Source organism: Lepisosteus platostomus, chromosome 10 (assembly GCF_059453375.1).
Source record: "Lepisosteus platostomus isolate fLepPlt1 chromosome 10, fLepPlt1.hap1, whole genome shotgun sequence".
NCBI classification, from domain to species: Eukaryota; Metazoa; Chordata; class Actinopteri; order Semionotiformes; family Lepisosteidae; genus Lepisosteus; species Lepisosteus platostomus.
Genome location: NC_142620.1, coordinates 20,708,985 through 20,734,819, shown reverse-complemented (window position 1 = coordinate 20,734,819; position 25,835 = coordinate 20,708,985). Strand labels below are relative to the sequence as shown.

The window sequence follows — 25,835 nt, the reverse complement described above, 5'->3', positions numbered from 1 at the left end:
TCTTGCATAGGGAATTCCTCCCTACTTTCTGACGCAATTGTGATCTGGAGATATCCATTTTCTTAACAGTGTCTGGTGAGCTTCCCCTGAGATCCGCTGACCTTCCCGAGACTGTGTCCGAGCCTGGAGCTGACCCGGTGAAGGGCCTGCTGGAGCTGCTGCTCAACCTCTGGAGTCAGGACTTCTGCACACCAGCTCCCCTCCAGCTCCTGTTCACTGAGTACAACTTGGCAGCCATCCTCAGGGCTGGAGACACTCAGGTAAGAGTAACTGAAACAGGGTGTCTAGGAAGTACAGCAGTGGGAGAGACTGGAAGAGGGTGACCAGGACGCTCTGCAGTAGGAGAGGCTGGAGAGGGTGACCAGGAGGCTTAGCAGTAGGAGAGCTTGAAAGAGGGTGATAGGAGGCTTGCCATTAGGGTGGTGCTGGAGGACAGGTGCCTCAAGATTTGCTTTTGGTGTCATAACAGAGATGAGATCAGATAAATGTAAGGGTGAACTGAAGATGACCCCTCACAAATGAAGGGTTGCCAGTGGCAGTCCTAGTGACAAGTGCGTCTTGTACAATAAGGATAAATAAATGTTTTTGGAATTGTTTCATGTAATTAATAACCGCAACACAATACAGTCAGCTAAACTTAAGACGGCAAGGCAGTGGTTGTTTAGGATTTTAAAGTGGAGGCACTTCTTCAGTGTATATGGAAACATATTGTTGCGGCTCTAGTTCTTCTTACATTACCAAGTTGTAGTAGTTGATTCTCTTTTACTTTCCAAATCTTAGGTCTTTAAGCTCCAAACAATAATTGTTTTTATTGTATTCATTAACTAGGCCACATGGCCTCCTTCTTGGGGGGAATTGGTGCAGCCTTCTTCATTTCTGTGAGATGGAGCAAACTATCCCAGAGGACTGCCCAATCCACAGACTCAACACAGCTAGACCAGAAGCTTGGATCAATTGGCTCTGGGACTGTGCATTTAACAAATAATAAATTCCTTGCAGTAACCTGGAGCCTCTCTCACAGATATAGGACAGCCCATCACAGGACATACACGCATGCAGATACACAAAGGGGCAATTCATAGAGCCACATGAACCTAGCATGTATGTCTTTAGAAGGTGGAATTATATTGGAATATACCCAAACTAACACATGGAGAAAAATTGCATATTCACAGTCTGGAATTAACAGCTCTGAGGCAGCTGCAGTTGCAATTGCAATTAAAATAGAATAACCTTAGGCAAGGTAAACTAATCTTGAGTTCATGCTATGCTACTGGTGCTGACTTCAGAGTATTAAGAAAGCTGTGTTGTCTTGTCTGCTGCTAAAACAATACAATATAAAGATAAATTGACACGTGGCTGTTTTGCAACAACCTCACTTTGAACCAGGGGTAACTAAAAGAGCCATGTTATCTGGGTGTTGATGAAAGGTGTAGATGAAAACAATTAATGACTGCTTGTTTGACAAAATTTGTTACTTGTATAGGGATGAAAACATCACTTCTCTTCTATTCATTAATAGCTTTGTTGCAGTACAACTCTGATCTGGGCATTTTTTGTCTGTCTGCAGAGGAGCCACTTCCTGTTCCTCACTAAGCAGCTGCTGAAGAAGGGGCTGCTGGGACAGGAGGAGGTAGCTGCTTCCTGGAAGAGGCTGCTGGGACAGGAGGAAGAAGGTGTTTGCTGGAAGGAGCTGTCGGACTTGTCCTGCCCCACGGTGAGTCAGTGATGGACCCATCAAAGCTTTGAGAAGCCTTTTTCTGAAACAAGGTTGATAATGAGCTCTGAAGTTGCAGTAAGCATGCTAAGCAAAACCTGTACTGGGGAAACGTGATGCAGAGAACAGATATTGCAACGCAGGTATTCAAAACTACTAATTTCAGCAAAGTAGAATCATCTTTATTATAATGTATTCTTTAACATTTCATACTGTCATTCTGATCTTTATGTTCTGTTGGTTGTGAAGTAAATAAGAAACAAATGGGTAAACTTCTGTGTTGTTCACACTAGTAAGAAAATGGACACTTGATATTTATTTAAAACTATGGACAGTGTCAAAAGCACATCCTTGTCTTCATATCTATGGTAAATATTTTGGCCTGGAGATTGGACCATAGCATTTAAAACAATTTTTAAATTTCTCTTCTGAATCTGATATAACAGTATCAAAATGCTCAATTTCATAATGTTGCCTAGTATGTGCCCTTTTTAAGTAATGTTAAAAACAGTTTTTCAAACTATATAATTTTGATCCCATTTGCAAAACAATTACCATAAAAGCTGTACCATGTACTTTTAAATTTACCTGGTTTTAAAACGCCTTTAGTCATTTTAACTGTCCATTTAACCAGATTCTGTTGTACTGTGTTTCAGGACTGTAAGGGAAAGCCAGAAGGAGTGTGTACTGGATCTTTGCTGCTAAGCCTCACACAGCAAAATCATGAAGATGCACTACAGAGCACAGATTGAACAGTAGGGGGCACCATTTACCAGAATAATTACAGCTTGGGTTTCACCCATGTACTAGGCTTGTGGTGTAAATGAGGAGAATCTCAGGACAACACCATAAAAGCCTCACAAGCAAATAAAATTGAATATATGTTATAGCAACATATGTAATGTTGCATTTCTATCATGTCACTTCAAACCAAAGTCAATGACAGTACACTAGACTTGTACAACTGTAAGATAAGGTAAAATGAAACTATTGCATTAGTCGTCAACATGCTTAAAATGTTCTTTACCATTTTCCTTTACAGTGTTGGCACATGTTGGATTTCTTTTATGGAGAATTTCCATCATTAGCACATGTTTGTTTAAAAGGGTTTTCTTATTTTTTAATCACACTTGACGTTGTGGTAGATGTGCATTTGGTGTTTTAATCCTGTTCTTTACTCTTTAGCATGACCGCATTCCTGTGTTGAGACTAACTTGCCAGGGAAGTTAAGGGTGTCTAAGAGGGTACAGGATACTTTCCAGAGACCCGCATTTCAGACGTATGAGTTTTGCTGGTACCTGCCGTAGCAAAGTATAGCACTGGTGCTGAGTTGGAGCACCTCTGTTTTGCCCTGGCTCTGAATACCTCCCAGTAAGCCGAAATCAGGCAAGGGGAGCCGAGAGACAGAGGGAAGGAGAGATGCTTTGTCTTGTACAGTTCCAGTGTCTGTTCTGCATGCCACGGTGTTCTTATCACAGGTATCGTTTTTTAAAATAAGACTTAAATTAAAAATCCTACATTTTGGAAGGGGAACACTGTTTATAGAATGATCATTAATTTTGAATTAAAACTCATTAGTGTGGACAGTGTAAGTGATAACCACCCCGGTTCCACATATCAGCTGTTTCAGCTGGTGATCAGACTGCAAGTGTTAGCTCAGTGAGTGAGTCCGCTGTGTTCTCTGTCTGCTGAGTCCCTCGCCTAGTCTGGCATCGTCTGGCTGTGAAAAAGCCTTACAGAAAGAAAAATGCCTTCTGTTCTGCTGCTTGTTTCATGAATGCCTTTTTATCACATTTGTGATTTCCTGTGGTTCATATTGGACTAAGTACTGTATACTTTATGTACTGATTTTAAGATGTTCACTTTTGAAACCATTGAATAAAAATAAAAAGGTAATGTTAAATGAGAAAAATGTTGTCCTTTTTTGAATGACCATACATACAATAAACATTTTATCAATCTGCATTGGGATCGCACTACATTCTCCTCAAGTTCACTTTGAGTGTTTTCTTTATAGGTGCGCTACAAATTATACTTATCTGCCATTATCAAGCCAGGCTGAAAGCAGACAATTAGTTTTTGTCTCTGATTACCTTTCCCTCGGTAGATTTTAGCGAGAACTGCTTTTGTGACATTCTCTATGAGTATGGAAAACCTTCCTGAATGCATACAGTATGTGTGGACACGCAGAACTCAAAACAAAAAGTTACCTCTCAAGCGATTTCCTGAACTTCAAAGATCCTGGAGACACATGCTTTGCAGATTGCAAGAAATTAAGGAAATATTAATGTAACTCAAAGCAATAAGTAGTTTCCTTTTTAATACTGTGCACAGAAACTTCTCTGCATTTTAAGGGTATTCAAGTCATCATGCACCAGAAAGAAAGACTCTTAAGATTAAAATAATTTCTGGAAGCATTTATTAATGTGGTGGATCCCCTTTAAGCATGACTAAATTGCTGATGGACAAGATATGAAAAGCTGAGATTTATATATGATTGAAAAATCTCCTCCACTGTGTTTGAAACACCAGAGAGACAGATGTAAGAACATAAGAGGAGTTACAAACAAGAGGGGCCATTTGACCCAACTAGCCTGTTTGGTAGTAATTGATCCAAGGATCTCATCCCGCCGCTTATTAAAAGAAGCCGGAGTATCAGCTTCAACAACATGGCTGAGAAGCTTGTTCCATACTCCTACAACCGTTTAGGTAAAGAATTGCCTCTTTTTTTCAGTTTTAAATGTGCTCCCACTTAGCTTCCCCTGGCAGTTCATTTCAAACTGACAATAGATATACTTCTGTACCTAAAGGATTCTACACAATAAGACTAGGGCAATTTTTGAGATCTGATGGGTGAGCTCTGGGGATACTGGCATTGTGTGTGTTTGTCCAGATAATTAAATACAAGAGTATCTTGTATCAAGACATCTTCCACTCCTAGAGCTCTTCTCATGCCCATAAAAAGAAACTCCTTTAGGTGTCGCTGTACCCATGTGTGTGCGATTTAAGGAATGCCACTGCTTATTGTTTTGGCACACTTATAGCCTTGACTTCACAGCTTCTCGGAAAACGTGACTTCCAGGCAGATAATAATACTGCTTCAGTGCTGACAGACTTACACAGGCAAAAAAAACCCACAGGGGTACCGATGATCTGTCGGCTGTTTACCGTCTCATCCAGAAATCTGGTCTTGGAAGTGGTTTTGACAATCCCATGGTAGTTTGGCCACACACGCTTGTCAACAGCGATAGCTGAGATTGTACATAGTACAGATGAGGAGGTAGCCGGGTTCCTCAAGTGTGTCCTCTAGGAGCACTTAGTGACTTTCAGCGAGTCGTGTTAACAAAACACCTTACAAATCAAGGTTACCAGAGCCCCTCCTTTGAGGGACATAAAAAATATCGCATCTGCAGTTCTCTTACTTGGTGACGGACGTCACAGCTTTTCTGCTAGAGAGGTCTGCATTTTCAGTTAACATCAATACAATCCCTGGTTTATCATCAGCATTGGCATCAATAACATCCCATTCTGGTCAACGTCATTCATAGGGACTTGACACGTCTCGTTTTCGGTGCTCCGTGGAAGTTTTCTGACCCCAGCTTTGGTTGCTATTGACCAAGATCAATTTAACGAGCTTGGAGACCAAACAGGCTCCCTGTGGTCATTGGGTGCACATCAAACAACATGAAAACATGACTGTCAAGTTATGAAAACGATGGCATTTATGGCAGACGTAAGATGGGTACATTCTCATCTTTCATGCAGGTTCTTTGTTAAAAAAAGTGGCTTTTCATGATAATTTTCATCCATCAGTTTGTATACGTCTTGAAATGGAGGCGCAGTATCACAAAAGCCACTCGAAATTATGCATTTGGATTACATGGAGGATGGACGCTGTAATGACTTGAGTGGCTACAAGAATGAAAAGCTGACGCTGAACTAGTGTCCGCCTGCCCCTTGCTCTCGGGGTTGCTGAACCTGAAAAACAAGCACTAAATGCGAATTGCAGAATTGGTATACTATACTTTATACACTATATCTGAGACTAATTGTGAAGTTTACTTTTTTCCACATAAACCATCGCATCTGAAAAATAATGAAGCGCATTTACGATCTTTATTTTTTCTTCCATGTATTTTAAGTCTGAAATAATATTACTGTAATAATGTAAGCAGTCCGATGAAAACGAAGTTGTAAACTCTGTGCGCCAGTACAGTGTTAGTAGGCGCCTCCCGGCCCCACCTCAGCCCCGGCTCCCTCCCGCGGGGGCGACTCCCCTCCCCGCAGGAAGTGGCTGCAGATCGTCCCGTACTCAGTCGCAGGAACCGCGGAGCCTCGCTGCGGCGAAAATGACATGAGAGGCTGGGGGCGAGAGCCTCTGAGCCCCGGCAACTTCTTCGCTTCTTGCTCTAACGCGTATTTCCACCGACTCTCCAGCAGCCTTGCTGGCCGGGCTCCCTCGCACCATGGCCAACGTAAAAGTGGCCATTCGGGTCCGGCCCCTCAGCACAAGGTAGGCGAGAAAGTAGCCCTTCTTAAAAAAGTTTTGGGACGTAAAGGGAATTTTGAAATTACGTTACTTATCTCTGCAATATTTATTAACTTAGTTTTGTAGTGTACACTTACGTATATTTACAAAGAGACATGCATTGATACTGTGTTGATAAAAACAAACTAAAACTAGTGTAAATATTACACTGGGCGCATCTTTGTAGCAACCGTGGTAGTAATCTCAATACATTCAATCGAAAGAAAATGTTTTTGTTAAGGGTGTGGGATGACTACTTTGACTTTCGTGTGGAGGCTGGATAGGTGATATTAAATAATTATCTTGGTTTCTGGTTGTGGTATGTGGCTTATGCGCGTTGCACGTAACTGTAACGGTATATAAAGATTCAAAACCATAGGATCGCGGTACGCACTGTTGCTCGAAAACCAAATGCTTTTTTGTAATGCGAACTAAATAGTGGTATGCAGTGAACTCTAAAGATTGGTTTTGTGACTTTCAGACCACTCAGCGCTGAGATTTGGTGTTGTTAACATGTCAGTGTCTTCTTTTTGGTTCCTATGTTCTTTGAGCGGAAAGGCAGTTGGTGCCTGGCTGCGGTTTTCAGTGCAGTATCCAAGCTTTCTCGGGCACGGTAAACAGCAAAACTATACGAGTGTGATAGTGATGATGTCTAATGAAGCTATTTCGGTGTACTGTTCACTGCAGTAGCCCGAGTAGTCTCTTGCAAGAGCGGACCTGTTTTCTAGGCAACAAGTTTACAATTCCCACACTTAGCAACGCAGACAGGGCTCTGTAGGGACTACTGAAAAGTTAGTTTCTTTTGAGTCTTGAGTAACAACTCCTCAGCGCAGTCGTGTAGTCGCTTGTTAAATATTTTATTTTCTTGCTTAATTTAACAAATGTGTATTATTTTATTACGGTATAGTTTTCTGTCACTTGCCTCTGATAAAGACTGGATCGCTGTTTTGGAACACACTGAGATGTGTTTTACAGTTTAAAATACAGTATGTAGTAACATCTATGCATGTGAAGGCCCAGCTGGCAGTACTCCAGTAAGAAGAGTAGTGAAGAAGAGATGAATATGGCTGGCATCAATTAGGGGAAATTACTTCTGCATGTTAGGTATAATTTCATTGGAGCTGGAACACTGAAGGCAGGTTGGCTGGTGGAAACACCATTAAATGCCTTTGTGTGGCTTTCTGTGCAGATAAATTGTTAGAGATAAAGCATAGCACTGATTTACATGACAAAGTCTGACATAATTTACTGTTAGTGTTATGCAAATGTGAGACGTGGCCGTTCTTGTCTGGACTGCTCTGCCTACCTGCTGGGCCGAAAGAGGGCACATAACTGGATTCTCCCAGTTCCGTGCCTGGTGACAGTGTAACACATGCAGAAGGGCAACCCTCACACACAGGGGGAGAAGTAAATCACAGCACTTCCTGTGAGCTGCTAGGAGCTGTCAAGAAGCCAAAGGGGCTAGGAATGAGAAGGGTCTAATTGGTCACTGGTTATTAATTTCCTGAGAAGCAGAACTCAGCTCTCATTTTTGGTAGCAGGGAGTAGGGCTCTCCTTGTTTTGCCACGTTATCTCTCCTTTTGTCCTACCACTAACTCAGCTGTTGCTTCTGCGGACTTTAAAAACATCAAAGCATGTCAAAAGTCATCCATAAATCCATTTAGGCAATTTTTTCAAGAAAACACTGGAAGATCCCACCTCAGTTTCCCTAAGTCCTTATTTTCTTCTTTCCTCGTGTTGTCGTTTAGAAATGGGTAATATGTACAGTACCACAAACACTGTCTGAGAAATAGGATTTGTGCACCTTGCAAGTTCTGATAATTATGATACTCATACAAAGATATGATATTTGATACCCGGGAATTCAAGCTTCAGGTGATTTATACATTCAGACATGTCCGAAAAAATTGTTCTTATTTTTTTTTCTTAATTCACAGCATGAATATTTGCAGAAACGTTATACTGGCAATAAACTAGTGGAAGACATTTTTCTTGTTCTCCCCAAGATTGCTGTCTCACCTTTACTGAACTAACACCTTCACCTGGCGTTTCTCGTAAAGAGTAGGGGTGTAACCCGGCGCCCTGGCCAAAATTTCCTATTGGCCCTTATCAATCATGGCCTCCTAATAATCCCCGTCTATGAATTGGCTTCATTACTCTGCTCTCCTCCCCACTAATAGCTGATGTGTGATGAGCGTTCTGGCGCACTATGGCTGCTGTCGCATCATCCAGGTGGGTGCTGCACATTGGTGGTGGTGGAAGGGAGTCCCCATTACCTGTAAAGTGCTTTGAGTGGAGTGTCCAGAAAAGCGCTATATAAGTGTAAGCAATTCTTCTTCTGCTTCTTCTGCTTCTTCTTCTGGTTATTATGATTATTATTATAACCTGATTCAAATAAACGCCATCAATTAGACTCCACATTACAGGATAAAAAAATGCATACAGAAATCTGAAATTATTCATGAAAATTTGCCCACCCATCAATCAGTAGAAACGCACTTTTCCTAATAGATTGTACATCCTGGAAGCTCAGGGTTGCACTGAGAGAGCATATCTGGTGAGACTCTGGTCCATTTCAGTGCCACATATGATCATTCATTAACCCTTGTCAGTATGTGGGAGGTTGGTGTGAATTACTGCGCACAGAGAAAACCCCACATGGTCATGAAGAACATCTGCAAACTCCACGCAGGCAGAGACCCAAAGCTGGAATCAAGCCCAGGACCCTGGAGTAGTGAGGCAGCAGAGATAACTATCAGGCCACGAATTTTGGTAAAATTGTTTCTGACTTCATTCTGGAATTTGAGAAAATATCCCACTTCAAGGTTTGGACAATGTATCAAACAATCCCTCATTTTGTGTGCATTTTGTTCCTTCTTCAGGGCTCACTTTGGTTAAATGTCAGGGAAGCAGAACCAAAATGGGGGGGAATCAGAAATTGATATAGGGTTGAGATCAATTCCAAAACCAGCTTGACCCTTTAAGAACTGAAAGCAAGTTGAAACATATGCTCTAAATAGCAAACTGAAATCAGTTAGCCTGTGATAATCAACACGGCGGGAGCAAACTCTGGAAGATACAGTGTTCCTCCAGGATCAGGACCAGGGCTGGAAGCCACTGGCCTATGGGCTACAGTTCAGGTTATACTGTAGTTAGTATAATATTCAGTTTTTCACTAACTGTTTAAAGATCCCTATGAAAACTGCATGAACAGGATGTTAACTGTAGTCTTTCAGAATGGGACTCAGTAGGTTTGATTTCAGAAGTGAATACACTTTTTGAATTGAATAATTTTAGAAATATATATTTTTTATCAAATACTATTTAAAAGTCACTTGAAACCATGGATCCCCAGTCCTGGTCCTGGAGTGCTGGTTTCATTGCAGGATTTCTAGGTCTCTTTATAGCACCAGGACCTGAAGAGCTGGGTGAAGCCCAGCTGGACTGAAAACTGTAGACACAAACTAGCCCCTCCAGGACCAGGACTGAGGACCCCTGCTCTAAAACCTTGAGGAATACAATTGTCTACAGAATGGCTGTAATTGTGCCATCATCAGACACCTCTACTCCTTTGCTGGAGTAGTGAGTAGGATGGCAGAACCTTTTTTTTTTTCCCCATAAATCAATCTGCGCTCATGTCTCTGCTGTGTGTGCGTGGAGTGTGTGCTTTGAGAGAACACCCCAGTTCCTCCCTGGCCTGATACAGATTTGATGGTGTGGCGATGAAGTTGACTTGGAGATTAAATCAAATGTTTAACTGCCACCCCATGTACTGTACAATGTCAGAATCTTTAGCAACATGAGCTGAGAAGGGACAGAATACTACAGGTCACTCACTGATTAGCTCTGCACAGTCTATATGGCTGCAAATAAGCGTTGTGCATGATCTAAATTCCTAAATTCTGCAAACTACCCCCTGAATGTAAGGGCAGTATCCTTAGGAATGTTGTCTGTCTTGACCAGTATCTGTTGTATCAGGTCATATAGTACATGTATTTCTGGAGTACTGACTGGAAGCAAAACAGTAGAAGTACAGATTCACTATTAAAAATATGTGGTGTATTATTAAAGCTGACAAACTACTATTAATGCTCATATTTTCACAATGAGGTATACGAACTTGTCTTCATAAAATGTATGCTTATGTGAATCGTATGTCAAACTGTTAAACCTGCTGTAACTGCAATTAATTTTTATTGCAATTATTTATTGCAAGAAATTAATATTTCTGGAGTTATTCAGATGCTTTAAATGAGAAAATGTCAGTTTTCAGACTGAAAAAAAGCACACAGGAGAAACTGGCAAATGGACATTGCAAAGTTTTATGAACTTCTGTGAAACTCAATGTCTTATAGCAGGGCCAAGAGAATGAAATCCTCACTTCCTCTCGTATTAATTTTTTTCTGTATGAACTGACTTTTTACAGCGCTGCAGACATTCCTCTGATTACACTCAATTGCATCAGATGGGTCTGGAGTTCCTGATCGTTCCCAGGGTTTTCCTCTCTGCGTCCTCATTTTCCCTGTGAATAACAGCAGTCCTGGATTTGGTCGAAGTCAGATGTACATCTGTTTGTGTGTGGATTCACTAGTTTATAATAGGAACAAAGACGACCAGATACTTTAATGTTAATTGGTTTTTCTAAACAATTTGTATGGTTTTTTGTAACTGAAAATCCCAATAGAATTGGGTTTTTTAAGCAATTGGTTTTGCAGCATGAAGCTCTTCGTGGTTGCCATGAAGTTGAGACATGAGAAATCTTTTCATCCAGTGCCTACTAATGCATGGCAATTTATGAAACTGTAGTGAAAACATTCTGGAATAGATGACCTTGAGCCAGAAGTTTCATTAGTATATTATAAGTAAGTATAGTATAAGGCAGACAGCGTCAATTTTGTAAGTCTATAAAATAGTAGAAATTTCTTATTTCATTTTTTTAAGAAGAAAGAAAATTATCTGTTTTGTTAGAGGAGCTTAAATCTGTTTTTACAAAACAGCAGCTAAATGTAATTCATGTGAGAGTACAGTCTCACTGAGGAAAGCTTTTGGAAAGATCTCTCGCAGTATAGCTGCAATGTGCCTTTCCCATACAAAGCACTTTTAAAATGTACTCAGGTCACACTAGGATTTCGGTACCAACACAGAAGATGAATGTCCCATGCTGTGCTGTGCAGGAAATATCTGTGTGTAGTTCTCAGTGCTTACTCTGGAGCTCCCATTAATACGAGGATCAAACGTAGACGTAAGCCTGTTCACAGCCCATCCTGTATCTTGGAAAGTTGCGCTGTGTTTTTCACAAGATGTTCCTTTTGGTTTGGTTTCCAATCAGGCATAGCCTTTCTGTTATTGTTGGCTTTGTATTCCCTGTTGTGTTTGGTGGCTGGCAGAATCCCCCCACATATATACAGTAGGCAGTGTTGCGAAGTTTGAGTATACAGTTTTTGTAGGCTTCTGCATGTGTATGATTGGCAAGTTTAATGTACAATATGTCATTAAGTTGTATTCGTTCTTTACTTGGCTAGGCTTTATGTTCCACAGTTGTGTTTCATGGACTGATTGCAGCCCCTGGTTTTGTATTGGTCTCTTTTCTCATTGTTTAAAATATGGGCTAATTGTAGTGCAAGGTCATGATCTCATGCTTTGGAAGCATCTTTTTCAGGACTTCTATTGTGACAGATACAAGTCTGAGGACCTGTATCGTGGTTTATCATGGTCATTGCCATGTAAACTAAGCGGGTCCTAATCCGAGTTCAGCTGCTGTTTTCGATGCCAGCATTTGTAATGTTCCACCCCTTCACCATCCGTATAGCAATATCACATTATTTGAGAAATGTCCATCTACTGGGGAATCTAAACAGCAGGAGCACATTAACAGCATTAATGAAATTAATATCTTTAGTAAGAAATGTAATAATGCAATCAAAATGCATGTATGTTTTTTCCCCAGTACTATATGTACTGTATACACATAGATTCACCGAATAAGAAACTTGAAACTTGGTTTGAGAATGAATAATCTCAAATAGGAGTATCAAACAGGGTCCCTATGCTTGATCGCAAGTGATCGCTCATAGTGTCGAGTAGCTGGGGTTTCCATCACCCCAAAATTAAAAAAAATATATTTCATGGATTCCAGCAGGTTCTTGCCTTGACAGGGAACTTTGCTCTGTTTTAGTGGGATTAATATTTTAGGGTGGGTCACCTCTTTCTGGCAGTTATCCCCAAGCAACAATGAGAAAGGGGAGATTATTTTCTTTAGTGTAAAAGGATGAATATGAATCGTGTATCCAACACCTGTGATAAAGTAACGTATTCTTTGGAGCATTGTTTACTTCAATATCCTTTATTGTTGCTTATTTGCACTCATACAGTATGAGACATCAGAGAGTGACATTATGTTCTTCTTCTGGGGTCTTGAAACATGTTCTGATACATTATGCATAGGGAACGAATACGATTGGGTTGTGTACAAGAAAAGAAAGTTTCCATACTCAGTTGATTTCCATACAAAGCCACAGTAAGCAAGCACAAATAGCAGTGAATGGGAGTGGGCGATTTCTGTAGGACAGGCCTGTATTTAGTGTGCTTTTGAGGGAGTTGTTTCTTCTGTCAATACTGGATTTCAGTGTTATGTCTTGGTTACATTTCAAGCTGAACTTCAACAGTGATTTGAAAAAACTGGGAGATCAATGGTTACCAAATCCTCTCTCTGGAGGACGAGAGTTAGCTTTCCTTCAATTATCTAATTTACTGTAATTGAATTTTAATGTTCCAGTATCTTAGAGTAAACATACTGTACAGTGTCATATTCACAAAAGTCTAAATATCCTAGACTATAGCTTGTTTTATGTTCTTTATAGGGGTCCTAGATAAAAGCTTGAAGAATTTGCTGTTCTGGGTAATTTCTAATTATTAATTGTATAAAATGTAAATGTTTTCATACATCTGGGCAAGTAGCTTCAAACCCCCCATCGTCTAGTGGCACAGCCCTAACATGATCCTACAAAACACAAAGTGAGCACATCCTGCACATTTAAGAGCCCTGAATACTGCTTTCTTTGTGTGAGAATGAAAAATGAAAAACAGCAAACGCGTGACTCAGTTTCCGGCAAATAGTGATTTTGTGACCCCTGAAAGTCTTAAGAATTCAGTCAACCAGCATTACAAATTGTTTTAAAACTATTAGAAGTGGCAAAACTGATACTGTATACATCACTTAAGGCATCTGTGTTATTCCAAAGTGCTTCGGGACCGGCTTCAGGAGCAGGGTCTGTGCAAGTGCTGATGAAGCAGGCTGCCCTTGTCGCTGTCCAAGGCAGATGTCTGACTCCCTCTCTCTTGCTTTCCACAGGGAGAGTGCAGATGGGGGACAGATCTCGGTGCAGGTTGAGAACAAAGTGGTGCGAATCAGGAACATCAAGGTGAGAATTTTGTCTGTCAGCATCCTCTGTTCCCAGTGGACTCCCGATAGGATCGCAGAACGCTCTCTGGACAAGATACATCACTAGTGACCTGTGGCAGGACCCCATTTGGCCCATTTGCGTCATTAATAGTATACTAGCAGCTTCTTGATCCAAGGATCCCTTACAAGTTCTGAAAGATCTCATGGAATCGGCTTCAACAATGTTGCGTGACAGCTTTTTCCAGAAGACCACCATCTTTAAATTTGTATAACGCTCAACTATCTGTGTTGGATAGTTCTACAGTGAGCTCAGTTACAAGCCCACCCTTTCTTCATATCTCCGAACGTGCTGAAATGGGGTTTGTGTGCACTGCCGGTCTGTCTGGAGAGAGTAGTGATCTGAAGTTGGATCAATGTGACAGTTTTAACGCAAAGAGCAGGTGGAATTCTGTCTCCTGCAGGATGTTTACAGCAAGGGTCACTGAGTACCTGGAGTGCTGTTTTTGTTTATCCTTTTTTTCAAGTAATGCATTGCCTAGCTGGATGTTCTTTTACTCCACACTCAGTGCAGTAGAATAGAAAAAAGGTGGAATGATTTCTCAGTGTGCAAATGCTTAATTCTTGGGATTGTCATACTGTAATTCTGACAGCATTACATCTGAGCTCTTCAGCATCACTGAGTCGCCTTTCTACTCCAAGCTTCTGTATCCCTTCATGAGAGCTCGTTTGAAGAGCTGTGCTGATCTATACTTCAGGTGTAAAAATATCTGAAGTTTGCAATTTGGAAGCTGATACTTTGCAGACATGGTAAAACATTCAAGGTTTAAGTCTGGATTTAACTGTTTTCTTTTATTCCCTTAAAATGTGCCAGTTGTTAAAACCTAGAAGCCATGTGCCGCAGTATAGATTGACTACAATAGTGTGGGAAATCCATTTGTTAATGCTAAAAGTGAGGTAGGGTTTCACTGGAACTGAAGAAAAACAAAAGTAAAGGTTTCCTCTTAACTTGCACATTCAACTAAAAGAGCGGGACAGCTTCTTGTGTAAACTGTGAGAACTATAGAAGAGAGGCAGAGAGAATAAAAGAAACATATTTTTCTGTTTAAGAAGTTCAAACGCAAGTTGAGTAAATACAGTCAGAGCCCAACTGCTGTGCATTAGAGAGCGCTGTAATTAGGCATGCATGGCTAGGGCCAATTCTGGTTGGCCTGGTTGTTCTCTGGAGATATTTTTGGAAAGTGGGGTGGTTTGGGGTGTTTGTACACATGGGAAAATGACAGGAGAGACTGTCATGAGGTCACTGGGGAGAGCAGCCTTTCAGCTGAGGAGTGCAGGGAGAGAGAATGAGACGTCTTTCGGCAAGAGCCTTCAGGCTGAGTGTACATTATGTGTGTTGTTTCTGGCTGCCATTTTAGTCCTTCTGTTGTGGTATTTGCAATCATAAAAGTGAACTGTTTTACAAGTCTCTCTCCTTTTTTGTTGTTATGCTTGCATTCACTGTTTACCTCAAGTCAGTAGTGTTGATGACATTCACAGATTATATAATGTGTTAAATATAGGCTATCCTAAAGGTTTTACCTAAATGAATTACCTTTCATTTGTTCACTCTTGCATTACCTAAGTATAACATATATAAATACTTTAACTTTATTGTGCAAAGATTGTCCGAGTTAAAATGCAATAATTGTACAAATTAGAGTACAATCAAATCAATTATTTTTGTTAAAAATGAACAGTTAAAAATGGGAGCAGGCCTCCCAGCCCATCTAGCTGAGTGTGGTAATTTGTATATATCTAATTATAGTTTGAAAAATTGGGCTATATTTGGAAAAAAATTGGAAAAATAGATTCTGAAAGTTCTCGGTATTGACTTATTTTCCATTAGCCTAAAGTAGTACCACACAGTGCTTACAGTTTCCCCATCCAAGTACATTTCCCTGGTTCTCCTCTCCCTGCCAGGCACTGTTGCTATGAACTTGTCCACAGCACTGACTGTTCAAGCCAGGTTCAGATAGTTGGGAATGTGTCTGTCCCATTGGAAACTCCAAGGAGAATCAGTAGGCCCTGTTTCTAGTAATAACTTGCTTGTCTACAACAGCATTCTGACTAGAAGCCAGTTTTCCTTTTTCTGAACTGCAGCATGTTTGTGTGCTTTCCTAACAGTGTAGGTCACTTCTCTATAAAATGTCAGTTTTAGGGGTAGTGTAGTTTAATAGACAATCTTATGTGGTGACTGAAAATAAGGTAGTTTGATGTTTGATGCTCCTTATAAATTTAAAACATTTGCATTTAAAGACGTCTCCAGCTTGTCCTGAAATATGTGGTGGTGTGGAGAACCTTTTTTAACAGCATTGGATGACTGCCACGAATTTCAAAGTAAACTGATTGGTTAAAAACAGAGATCAATGTCCATTACTCAGGCAGGGAGTTCCATAGTCTTCAGCCCAGGACAGAGCTCTTTCAAAAACCAGTCATCCCTCAATGGATCAGTCGTTTTCCTGAACAAGGGAAAAAGAGGGAGGCTTGGCTCCAAAAGGCTTCTGCTCTTACAAGATTAGAGCACACAATCGCCACTCTTTTCAGCTAAGCCCTTAATGCGGAGCCCAACTGCTGGGGCAACAGTGGAACAGCCAGCCAGATTGTACTTTATGCCCGAGCAATTAGGCGTGTTTAATTGAGTCCTCTCGCTGAGCTGGCCCCCACAGCTCCTCAAGTAGACTGAGAGGAACTGCCAATCTCAGATCGCCACAAATCTAGCCTCCAAAAGTTGTCAGATATTTGGAATAATTAAAAAAAAAATGGAATTACCTGCAGAACAACTTGATTGTCGCCAGTTATGTTTGTTATACAGTACCCTTCCTGATTTGGAACATTCATGTGTTTTATGTATCTTGGCTCATGGTTTTTAAACATTCAGGGGTGAATGAGAAAGGGTGGAAAGATTCTGATGATCTGCCCACCTTCGAAACACTCGCCTTGTAACAGGTCACAGGCATCACAGTGTCATACTGGAAGTGTAGCTCTGATTGGTGGTGGGATGCCTTCCTCACTGACATCACCACATGCCTGCAAACACATGGGTCGCCACTGGGGTTGCTACTGTCGTCTAATCTAATTATCTTGTCCACAAATCACTTCCCTCCTGTCATGAGAACTCAGATTGTGCATCGCTGCTTCGGAAAAGTCAAGTCCACTGACATTTCCTGGCCTTGAACCCGTGACAGTACAGCTCAACCTGAGCCTAAATGCACTCCTTTATCAGCTGAACCACTAGGGAGGCCAAGCAACTTGAGCAGAGCCCGACATTTTAAAATGAACACTATTGTCATGGACTTATACACTGGTATTCCAACACAGGCTCAGTCCCAGGTTATATGACCCAGGCTGAACTATCGGAGATGTAAAAGCACAAGTCTGGGCTGGAGTGGACAGGATCCAGGTCATGTTCAGAAGCGAAGAACAAATGAAGATTGTTTCTCATGTTTCTTATAGAAAATCTGGAAACCAAACCCAAGTTAAATAATCTGTGGTGTTAAAATGCAAATCATACTTTTTTGCTACAGTATCGGGGTGAGGTTTCTTTCAGTGAGTGGACCACTGGAAATGGATAATTTAAATAATCTTTTAGCTCATCAGCCAAGGTGAAACTAACACATTTTTATAGAAACCTTTTTTTGATCATTATAAAAAACTGCTAGTTATTTGCTCACAGCAAATGTAGTAAGTAACTGCACACATCTTTGGAAGTACTTCTGTGTTGCTCCTGTAATAAATGGAAAGCAATTGAAAACCATGCCGTTTTTATTTACAGTTTAACATATTATGTAGCAGTCACTGTAGGAATTCTTTGCACATTAACATCTGAGATAGCCATCAAGTTCAGAGAGGGGTGTTCAGTTTAACTGGATAGGAACAAAACATTTCTTAAAAATTTCCTGAAAGAAGCAGGAGAAGGTAAACTGCAGTGTGAAACCAGATACAGTGCAGTACCTGACCCTGCCACCTGGTCACCACAGGTATGATCCCATGCTTCAGGTAGAGCCTTCTAGTGTGAAATGGTCTGTTGTGTCAACACGAATCGTATGCTGCGGACACAAACTTCTCTGCGACTGGTGGCTCAACCTCAAGCACAGGACCTGTTGGTGATGGTCAGGCAGAAGACTGACATCTAGACTTGAAGGTGTAGAAGCACCATGAATCAGTTTTCCTACTTTAATTCCAGGTGCTGAGTTTCCATTGGAGTTTTTCCATCCATTGTAGAATAACCTTCCAGTTGACGATAGCAATGTTGTTCCTCAGGAAATTCTGTGTGTAGATGTACTGCGTAGGGCTGCGAACAAACTGCTTTTTTCTTGAAGTGTTGATCATATCTTCTCCTGCTCAGGGTTGTGAAGGATTATGAGAAGAGCAATGTGCATGCTGTTGGCTTTGTCCCAGTGGGTCTCTCCTGGGGAGTCACAGTGCTGCTGTCACCGGGGGCAACAGCAAGTAACACACAAGCACATTCAGCAACAGCAGGCCAGATAGTGGAAATGATAAATGACACTTCAGGAGTGATAATAAACAGGAAATTAAGCTTTGATATTCCTGGATTTAGGTGGAGAAAGTCATTTTATTTTTCCATCACTGATCTGTAGCATCCTAACATCTAAATAACATCAGATTTGTTACATAATGAAACATTTCTAAATAATTATTTCCAGACATTCTGTGTTGGCCTCACATCACACTATATTTGCTGTGCTGTGTTCTGAACACCTGCTGAGCTTCCAGTGGGCTGTTAGTCCCTACTTTTAGAATAGTCCTCTTCATTTAATCATATTGGAAGTATGTACCAAGACCCCCCAAGATCAGTTAACCATGTTTATAAACGTAATGTATAAACCATGGTTGTTTTTTTAAGAAACACAGGCAGTTGGAGTAATTTTGACCAGCTATGTCATACGGAACGGGGACTGGTAAAGGTCTTGTGGATGCTTGCGAACGCTCGTCGTGCAGCACAGGGGTCTAGTGCAGGGCAACCCCGCCAGGTTTCAAACCCAGCTCAGCCCGGGCAGTGCCTGGCCAACTGTGCACTGCCTTCTGGTGAATCCGGCTCACAGTCAGTGCATGAGACGGCACAGATTCAAGCCAAACGATAGGCTCCAGAGCCGGAGCTGTGGACGGATGCCTTTGGCGGCCCAGTCACTTGGGAGCACCTTATCGCACTAAGGAAGAAAGTAGATTCAGACATGAGATCAAAGAGTAACAATTACACTAGTCCCTTTGATGAGAAAATGAAGGTTGATAGCAAGATTAAGAAAATAGCTGTTTGGTAATCTACAAAAATATTTGGTTAAGGATTACCAGATTATACAATATATTAGTATATTAATTAGTGTATTCATTTGAAGTTTGAGTGTTTGTTATGCTTGAAGAATGTTTATAGGTTATAAGGGATAATATGTTTTCTTTAAGTTCACCATTTTCATTTTATTTCAATTTATTTTTAACTACATGACATCCCCAGTTCTAACTCCGTGTAACCCTGCAGGAAATGTGTAAACCTTGTAGTACGTATCCCATTTTGAAAAGCAAACACCCATTCTCATTGCCTAAGGCAATGTTTCCCAAACCTGGTCCTGGAGGAACACTGTGCCTTCTGGGTTTTACTCAAGCCAAGTTCATGGACTGGTTAATTGCAGATTTCTGTAGTGGGCAGATTTGTAAATTCAGTTTCAGCTTTTGAAATGTTTGATTACATTTGTGATTAATATCCACCCTGTTTTGAGATTAAAAACAGCCCTCATTCAGGTGTGTTGCCAGAAATGTAACCAATTAGACCTCCAGAAGGAAGAAAACACTGTCTGGCATGGCTGGAATTGCAGCGTAATTCCCACTATGGGCATGGCTGATACAGTGTCATTCCTGTTGTGGGTGTGGCTGATAATGTTATTCCCATTTTGGGTTTGACCGATAGTGTAATTCCCACTATGGGCATGGCTGATACAGTGTCATTCCTGTTGTGGGCGTGGCTGATAATGTTGTTCCCATTGTGGGTTTGACCGAAACAGTGTAATTCCCACTATGGGCATGGCTGATACAGTGTGATTCCTGTTGTGGGCGTGGGTGATAGTGTTATTCCTACTGTGGGTGTGCCTGATACAGTGTAATTTTCAACTATGGGCATGGCTGATTAAGTGTCATTTCCATCTGTCTCTGTTCGTCATGAATTAATCGCGTGTGTGCTGAAGCTTTTTGACGTTTGCTACTGTATTTTTGATACTCAGGAGTGACTGAAGAAACAAGTCTAAGAAAGGAGATTGATAATTTAAGTCAGTGCTTTTCCAGGATCAGACTTGGTTGCCACTGGTCTGAGGTCTAATCCAGCAAGATGAGCTCTTGTTTGACTAATGTCTGCCTTGAGTCATGAAATCTGCAGTGAGTACAAATTGACTGGCTTGAAGAAGTATTCTTCGCTCTACATTTCAAAGATTAGGTTGGGTCTCCAACAAAAATTGTCAAAATTGTACTAAATCTGGACAAAACAATCAATTAGCACAGGTGAATTTCCAGTATACATGCACCAATGTCCAGTGCACACAGCAGAAAAAAGCAGCTGAGTGCTCACAAATTTCTAACCAGTGTTCCTGTTGTTTTGACCCAGCTGGATGGGCGAATAGATGGTCTAGGGGACTCCAGGGAGAAGCTGATGGAGTTCGGGTTTGACTACTGCTATTGGTCTGTTGATCCTGAGGCCCCAGACTATGCTTCTCAGGAGGTGGTGAGTATCCATACTTTTTCATTCTCAAAGTCTAGGTTTTAAAAACCTTTTCCCAGGAGCTCTATTCTGCTGGAATGCCTCCTTTGACATCTGCTCGTCATTACATGACATGTTATGTGGAGAGATTTTAATTCAGATTGATCATTGATCACTGCTGACAAAATCAATAGGTTGAAAAAGAAGAATCTTATGTCTTGTGTTTAATAAGATTTATCACTTCTTGCTAGTATTGATATCCATCCCCAATATGAGTATAATACAAGTGTTGCATAGATAAATTAACAACCAAACATTGTGAGCTTCCTTGCTTGTTTGACAGAGCAGAGAGAAGTAAAAGAAAATTTAATACAGAGGTAAGTACAGTTCTTAAACTTGGCAAAATTAAACATGACTAGACTATCTTTTTCTAAGTGATTTTTAATAAGAAAACCTGACTTTCTTATGAATAACTTTTGGCAAGTGGGCAGTGTTGGAGGATGAAGTGATATTTGTTTAGTCACAGTGCAGCACTGTGTAACTCTATGTGGCACAATAGCAAAACAAGCAATGTCAGAACGTTCCTTCTAACATAAAGAAACGTCCTTGTATTAGAGGAACAGGTGGCTGAAACTGAGATAGCGGGTGTTGCGCAAGTGGTGGTTTTCCTCACCAAGGCCTGTGTGCATCGCACTGTCCATACCAACAGGCAGGCCTGAACTTGTACTGCTGTCACCTCCTGATTACTGTACGTTGTAAGGTTTGCCCCCAGTGTGGACTCTTTTTCCATATCCGAAAAATAAATCTGTTGGCCTAGGGTTAAAAAAGGGCAGGAAGCTACAATGGAAAGTGAAAACATGGTTACGTTGGGGTTTTTTCTAAGACTTTTATTTGTTGTGCAGAAAAGTTTTAAAATCCATTGCAGCTGAGTACAGTGTTGACCTTAAGAGCCTGAGTCCAGCAGATTTAATAGTCTTTAAATCACCAGTTTCTGAAGACCTGGAACAGTGTTATCATGATCAAAGTAATCATTTGGATCCCTTAAGCCCCTTAAGGAGCAGTGTTGCTTCATTGAAATACTGTATCACCTGCTTAATGATCAGTTGCTTAAACACATCTTCCTAGTCTTCAAACAACAGGTAATTTTGAGTGACCCATGAGAATAAGTACAGTAGGTGGGGATCATCAGGACCAGGGTTGGAGACCCCTTGCCTTGAGTAAATTGTAATGGTTTTATTTCCGGAAAAACACAGCAAGGCTAGTCGCTTCATCTGTGAGATACTGAGGGACTCAGTGGTGCACTCTTTTAACAAAGTGTTTCAGAATTCAGAACTGGTCTGTTTTCTTAATTAAAGACCTTCTTTTCTTAGTATCATGAAGAGGTTTCTTGGCACCTCACTTGAGGTTTCTAGGAAGTATTATAATAGGGCCATTTAGCATTTAAATCCAGATAAATTTGTCAGGGATGCTAAAACGACAGACAAGACACTGAGTTTGGGCCTGCTGTTGCCACAGTGTCCCCTCCTCACAGAGCGCACAACGGTCGTGAATGTCCTTGGCGAGGTGGGGAGGACTGCAGGCCGAAGGGTTCTGAATAGACAGATTATTCCAGTCAGCTTAGTTGCCAACATACCAGTCCCTGCTGCCTTCAAGACAGCGATTGCATGCTTTCAATGGCGGCCACACACCCTCTTTGGCTGATTTGACCTGAAAGTCTATTAGATGTTCAGAGTCTTTGAACATTGTCTTTATTTTATTGGCTTCTTTCTGTAGTCCTGGGCAGTTCTATTTTAGTGTGTATATATTTAATTCTAATTAATTTAAGTGGATTCCAGGGAGTTGAGATTAATGGGAGTTCGGTTATGATTAATTTTTATTTATACGGTGTCTTAGTGTGACTATCTTTAGTATCCTGTTATTGTCACTGTTTTCTTGAGAACCTTTGTGTTGTTATGAAGTGCATTAGCTTTGATTCTAAAGAGAGATTAAAGGGGGGATGTACAGTATATCACAGACTATATGGTGTTCTGATTTGAGGAGACGTGCTGTAGATTGTGTGTCTAATGTCTAGGGCACAAATTTACTTTTTGACTCACAACTCACTTTCTTTGTATGGATTAAAAGAAATCTTGGGATGCTTTATCAATGCTCTATAAAAAGTGCAGGTTGAGTTCTGTTGTAGTCCAGACGGACTGGTGGAAACTGAGGCTGTTCTTTTAGCCTGCTGAGGGATTCCCCAAGGGCAGTGAGATGATTCATGGCATTTGAGATGATTCTGGTTTTCTTGGAGATCCCTGAGTAAATGACTTTTGGTCCTGATCTACAGTGGACATAAAAAATCTACACACCCTTATTGAAATCGCAGGTTTTTGTGTTGCAAAGCCAGAAATCAAGATAAATCATGTCAGACATTTTTCCATCTGTACCATGTGACCTTGCAACCAACAAAATTCAAGAGAAAAACAAATAGATAATTCTTTGGTGTTCTGAAGCTTGTTTTTCAGATAAAGAAGAAGGACTACATTTCCAAGAGGACACCCTTTTCTGTCCTTGAACTTTCCAAGTAGCTTGTTTTGAAAGCCAGTGTGCTCTGATTTTTATCACTTAATTTTTCAAGGGGATGCTGTTCACCAGTTTGGATGATTAGATGTTTGTGCATTTCAGTTGTGCCTGGCACCACCTTTCCTACATGCTAATCAGGCTAAATTTCTTTTAATTAATGATGCTAGGGCAAGCATGGACAGGGCTTCCTGAACAGTTTTCCAATGCTGTGCATGAGTGACAATCAGGACTGTTCTCAACTCGCATCCAGGGGGAAGCGTTTGAATTAGAGATTAAGTTAATGTGCTTCAGATGTATATGCCCATGTCTGTTCCTCGGCCAAGTGTGTATTTTCAATTCAGTGATCTCCTTGAGCCTTGTCAACTGAATTGTTGGCTCTTTCCCTTGAACCCAAATCAAACCATTTTTCCTTTGCAGATGGGTTTGTTTCTTTGAAAAAAATGAGTGACAAAAAAATGGCACAAAATGAGTTATGTTTGTTCCCCAGAATTTCCAACTGTGGGGAGGGTAAAAAGCCATTCACATACTGTTACAGTAATTGGATAAATTACCAGTTTTTAACATAACATAACATCACATCACTTTATTAGCCCTATACAATTTCTTGCATTAGGAATCCGTCTTTTCTCATACCCCAGCTTGCTCTCCATGAGACACAGACACACAGACAGGGAGAGAGAAGCTTGGGGTCGGAGCGCAGGGTCAGCCATTGTACAGCGCCCCTGGAGCAGTTGGGGTTAAGGGCCTTGCTCAGGGGCTTCAGTTACCTCTTATTCCAATTTAAGGTTGTCCTGAGTAGAGATCCAGTGGAATAATACTGCATCATGACATTGGTTAAATCAATGGTTCTCTTTTCCTCCATTTCTGTGGCAGTTTTTTTTTCTCAGCAGTTTGTCAAGACTGTTCTTAGGTACTTTCATTGAAGATTTTTATCTTCTTCCTTTGCAAGAGGTGTTTGCCCATTACTAGACAGAATTAGCTATTTTCATAACGCTTCTCACACTTGGAAAAAGTTTTACAGTGCCTGAAGAAATTCTCTTCAAACAAGAGCTCTTACGTCAGATAAAGAAATAATGTTCGGATACCTCCTGCTGAACAATACGTTTTTATTAACTTTCAGATCTTTCAAGATGTCTAGTACCATTGAGCTGTCATTTGGCACGAAACAACTATTTTGGAGAAATACATGTAGAGTCATGGGGTTTGCATACTATTGAATTATTATTTACTGTCTCTAATTCCAAATTCATTTATCCACTTTCCCAGCTTACTTTGATAGCACATTCTCAGTTCCTCAGTGTGGGCTAGACTTTCAGTAGTGCATATGCACACATTTTGGGGAGAGCTGAGGTGGTCCAAGGTTTTACATTATACAAACTATTATCTTCCCAGAACCAGGGATTGAGGTGGGAGAACATCAACCACTTCACATGGTCTTCAGATCTCCCTCCGTGGCGGTAAAGTGTCCGTTAATCAATGATGCAGAATAAAAAGGCACTTCTTCCTGTCTTTTAGTGAGGAAAACTAAGAGATTCAGTGGTTAAACTGTAAGCACTCTCTCTAGCTGACACATTTTGCTTTGTTTCAAGCAGGGGCTGAATAAAACATTCAACAAAATCCCACACAAGGTCTGAACTGAGGAAAACAGCATTTTCTGAATTCTGCTTTTTAAGCCATGCATGGGTCTTGCAAATGCATAGTCAGCAGTCGGCGTCATTCTGAAGAAAGAGCTTAGTGTTCTACAGCTGAACAGTGCATTTGACAGGGATTAAAACTGTTGTTGTGCACATAAGTGACAGACAATTATTGGCTCTTTAAATATTACATTTTTAGTCAATATTAAATGAAGCCGATGGCTTTGAGAAACCTTGTCTTAGGTGATGGTTACTGAATCGTAACTGCAATAATTTTTATATATCGATGGCTGTTATGTAGTCTCTGCTATGAGCAGAACGATACAATGTTTAAATGTCATCATTAAGGATTTCTGTTTGAAAAGGGTTCCCGCAGTGAGAAGAGTTAGGGAACTCTTAAAGCATGTTCATTGCTTAAATTTAATTTTGGTTGACATTCCTCATGCCTGCTTGTGGTCCTCACCAGAAAGTCCGCTCTCGTCTTCTACCATCTCTAATGTCCTTGAAAAGTTTCCTCTAGCTCAGCTTCCTGCACCCTCTTCTGGGATTGATAGTATCATGCCACTCAGCCCTAGAACGGAGAAACGATTTATATTTACAGTCAAGTGCCCTTCAGAGCTTGAGATTCATTGGAGATTTGCTTGCACGTAATGTTAACCCTCTCTCGACACTGCTAGTGTGATCCTGTGAATATGCAGTGCAGATCTGTTTGAAATAATCCTCCTGATTTTAACAGGATTTTACCTTCGCAGTGCCATGCACAATAGTCAATGCCTTTTTAGGCAGGCTCCAGTACCGTGTGGCTGATGAGCTAGCTCTGACTCCATCAGTATCTGACTACAGTGACATTGGGGGTTTCAGTGAAGTCATTAGAGTTGTATATCTTTCTGTTGTGTTTAACCCAGCTTGTATGTTTTATTTCTTTAGCACCGTTCTTCTATGTTTCATGAGTGTCTCAAGGGTATTTTTGCTCATCATATTGCACTTGAAAGGCATTCTTTGCATTGCTGGTAATGAAATTATTTTAAAGTGGGGGAAACTTTAAACAGACATGGACCATCAAAAGAAGACCCATCACGCAGTTATAGCTTTACAGTGGTTTCCAATGTGCATCATTCATTTAGGCAGCTTAGATGATTCCAGTTAGTGAGACATGTTATATTACGCATCATTTGTAAAAGTTAATCATTTGAAATAATGAAGCTTCAGATGTGTAAGGTCTTCTTTAATATAAAAACCCTTGAATAATACT

The 25,835-nt window shown here is 40.8% G+C and overlaps 2 protein-coding genes across 5 annotated transcripts in view; both read left to right on the top strand.

The window, feature by feature from the left end:
* Window positions 1-3,629, top strand: part of cdan1 (codanin 1) — a 28,619-nt gene extending 24,990 nt beyond the window's left edge. For both annotated transcript variants that reach the window (XM_088648741.1, XM_088648740.1), the window contains exons 26-28: window positions 70-260; window positions 1,571-1,717; window positions 2,374-3,629. In XM_088648741.1, the coding sequence (XP_088504867.1) occupies window positions 70-260; window positions 1,571-1,717; window positions 2,374-2,469 (434 nt within the window). In that variant the 3' untranslated portion in view covers window positions 2,470-3,629. The remainder of the gene's footprint in view (window positions 1-69; window positions 261-1,570; window positions 1,718-2,373) is intronic.
* Window positions 3,630-5,978: 2,349 nt separating this feature from the next.
* The window catches only part of stard9 (StAR-related lipid transfer (START) domain containing 9), a 78,217-nt gene continuing 58,360 nt past the window's right edge, over window positions 5,979-25,835 (top strand). For 2 of the 3 annotated variants that reach the window (XM_088648737.1, XM_088648736.1), the window contains exons 1-3: window positions 5,981-6,230; window positions 13,598-13,667; window positions 20,295-20,411. In XM_088648737.1, coding sequence (XP_088504863.1) covers window positions 6,184-6,230; window positions 13,598-13,667; window positions 20,295-20,411 — 234 coding nt within the window. In that variant the 5' untranslated portion in view covers window positions 5,981-6,183. Of the gene's footprint in view, window positions 6,231-13,597; window positions 13,668-20,294; window positions 20,412-25,835 lie in introns of all 3 variants that reach the window. The other variant, XR_015941700.1, reaches the window with a different exon arrangement.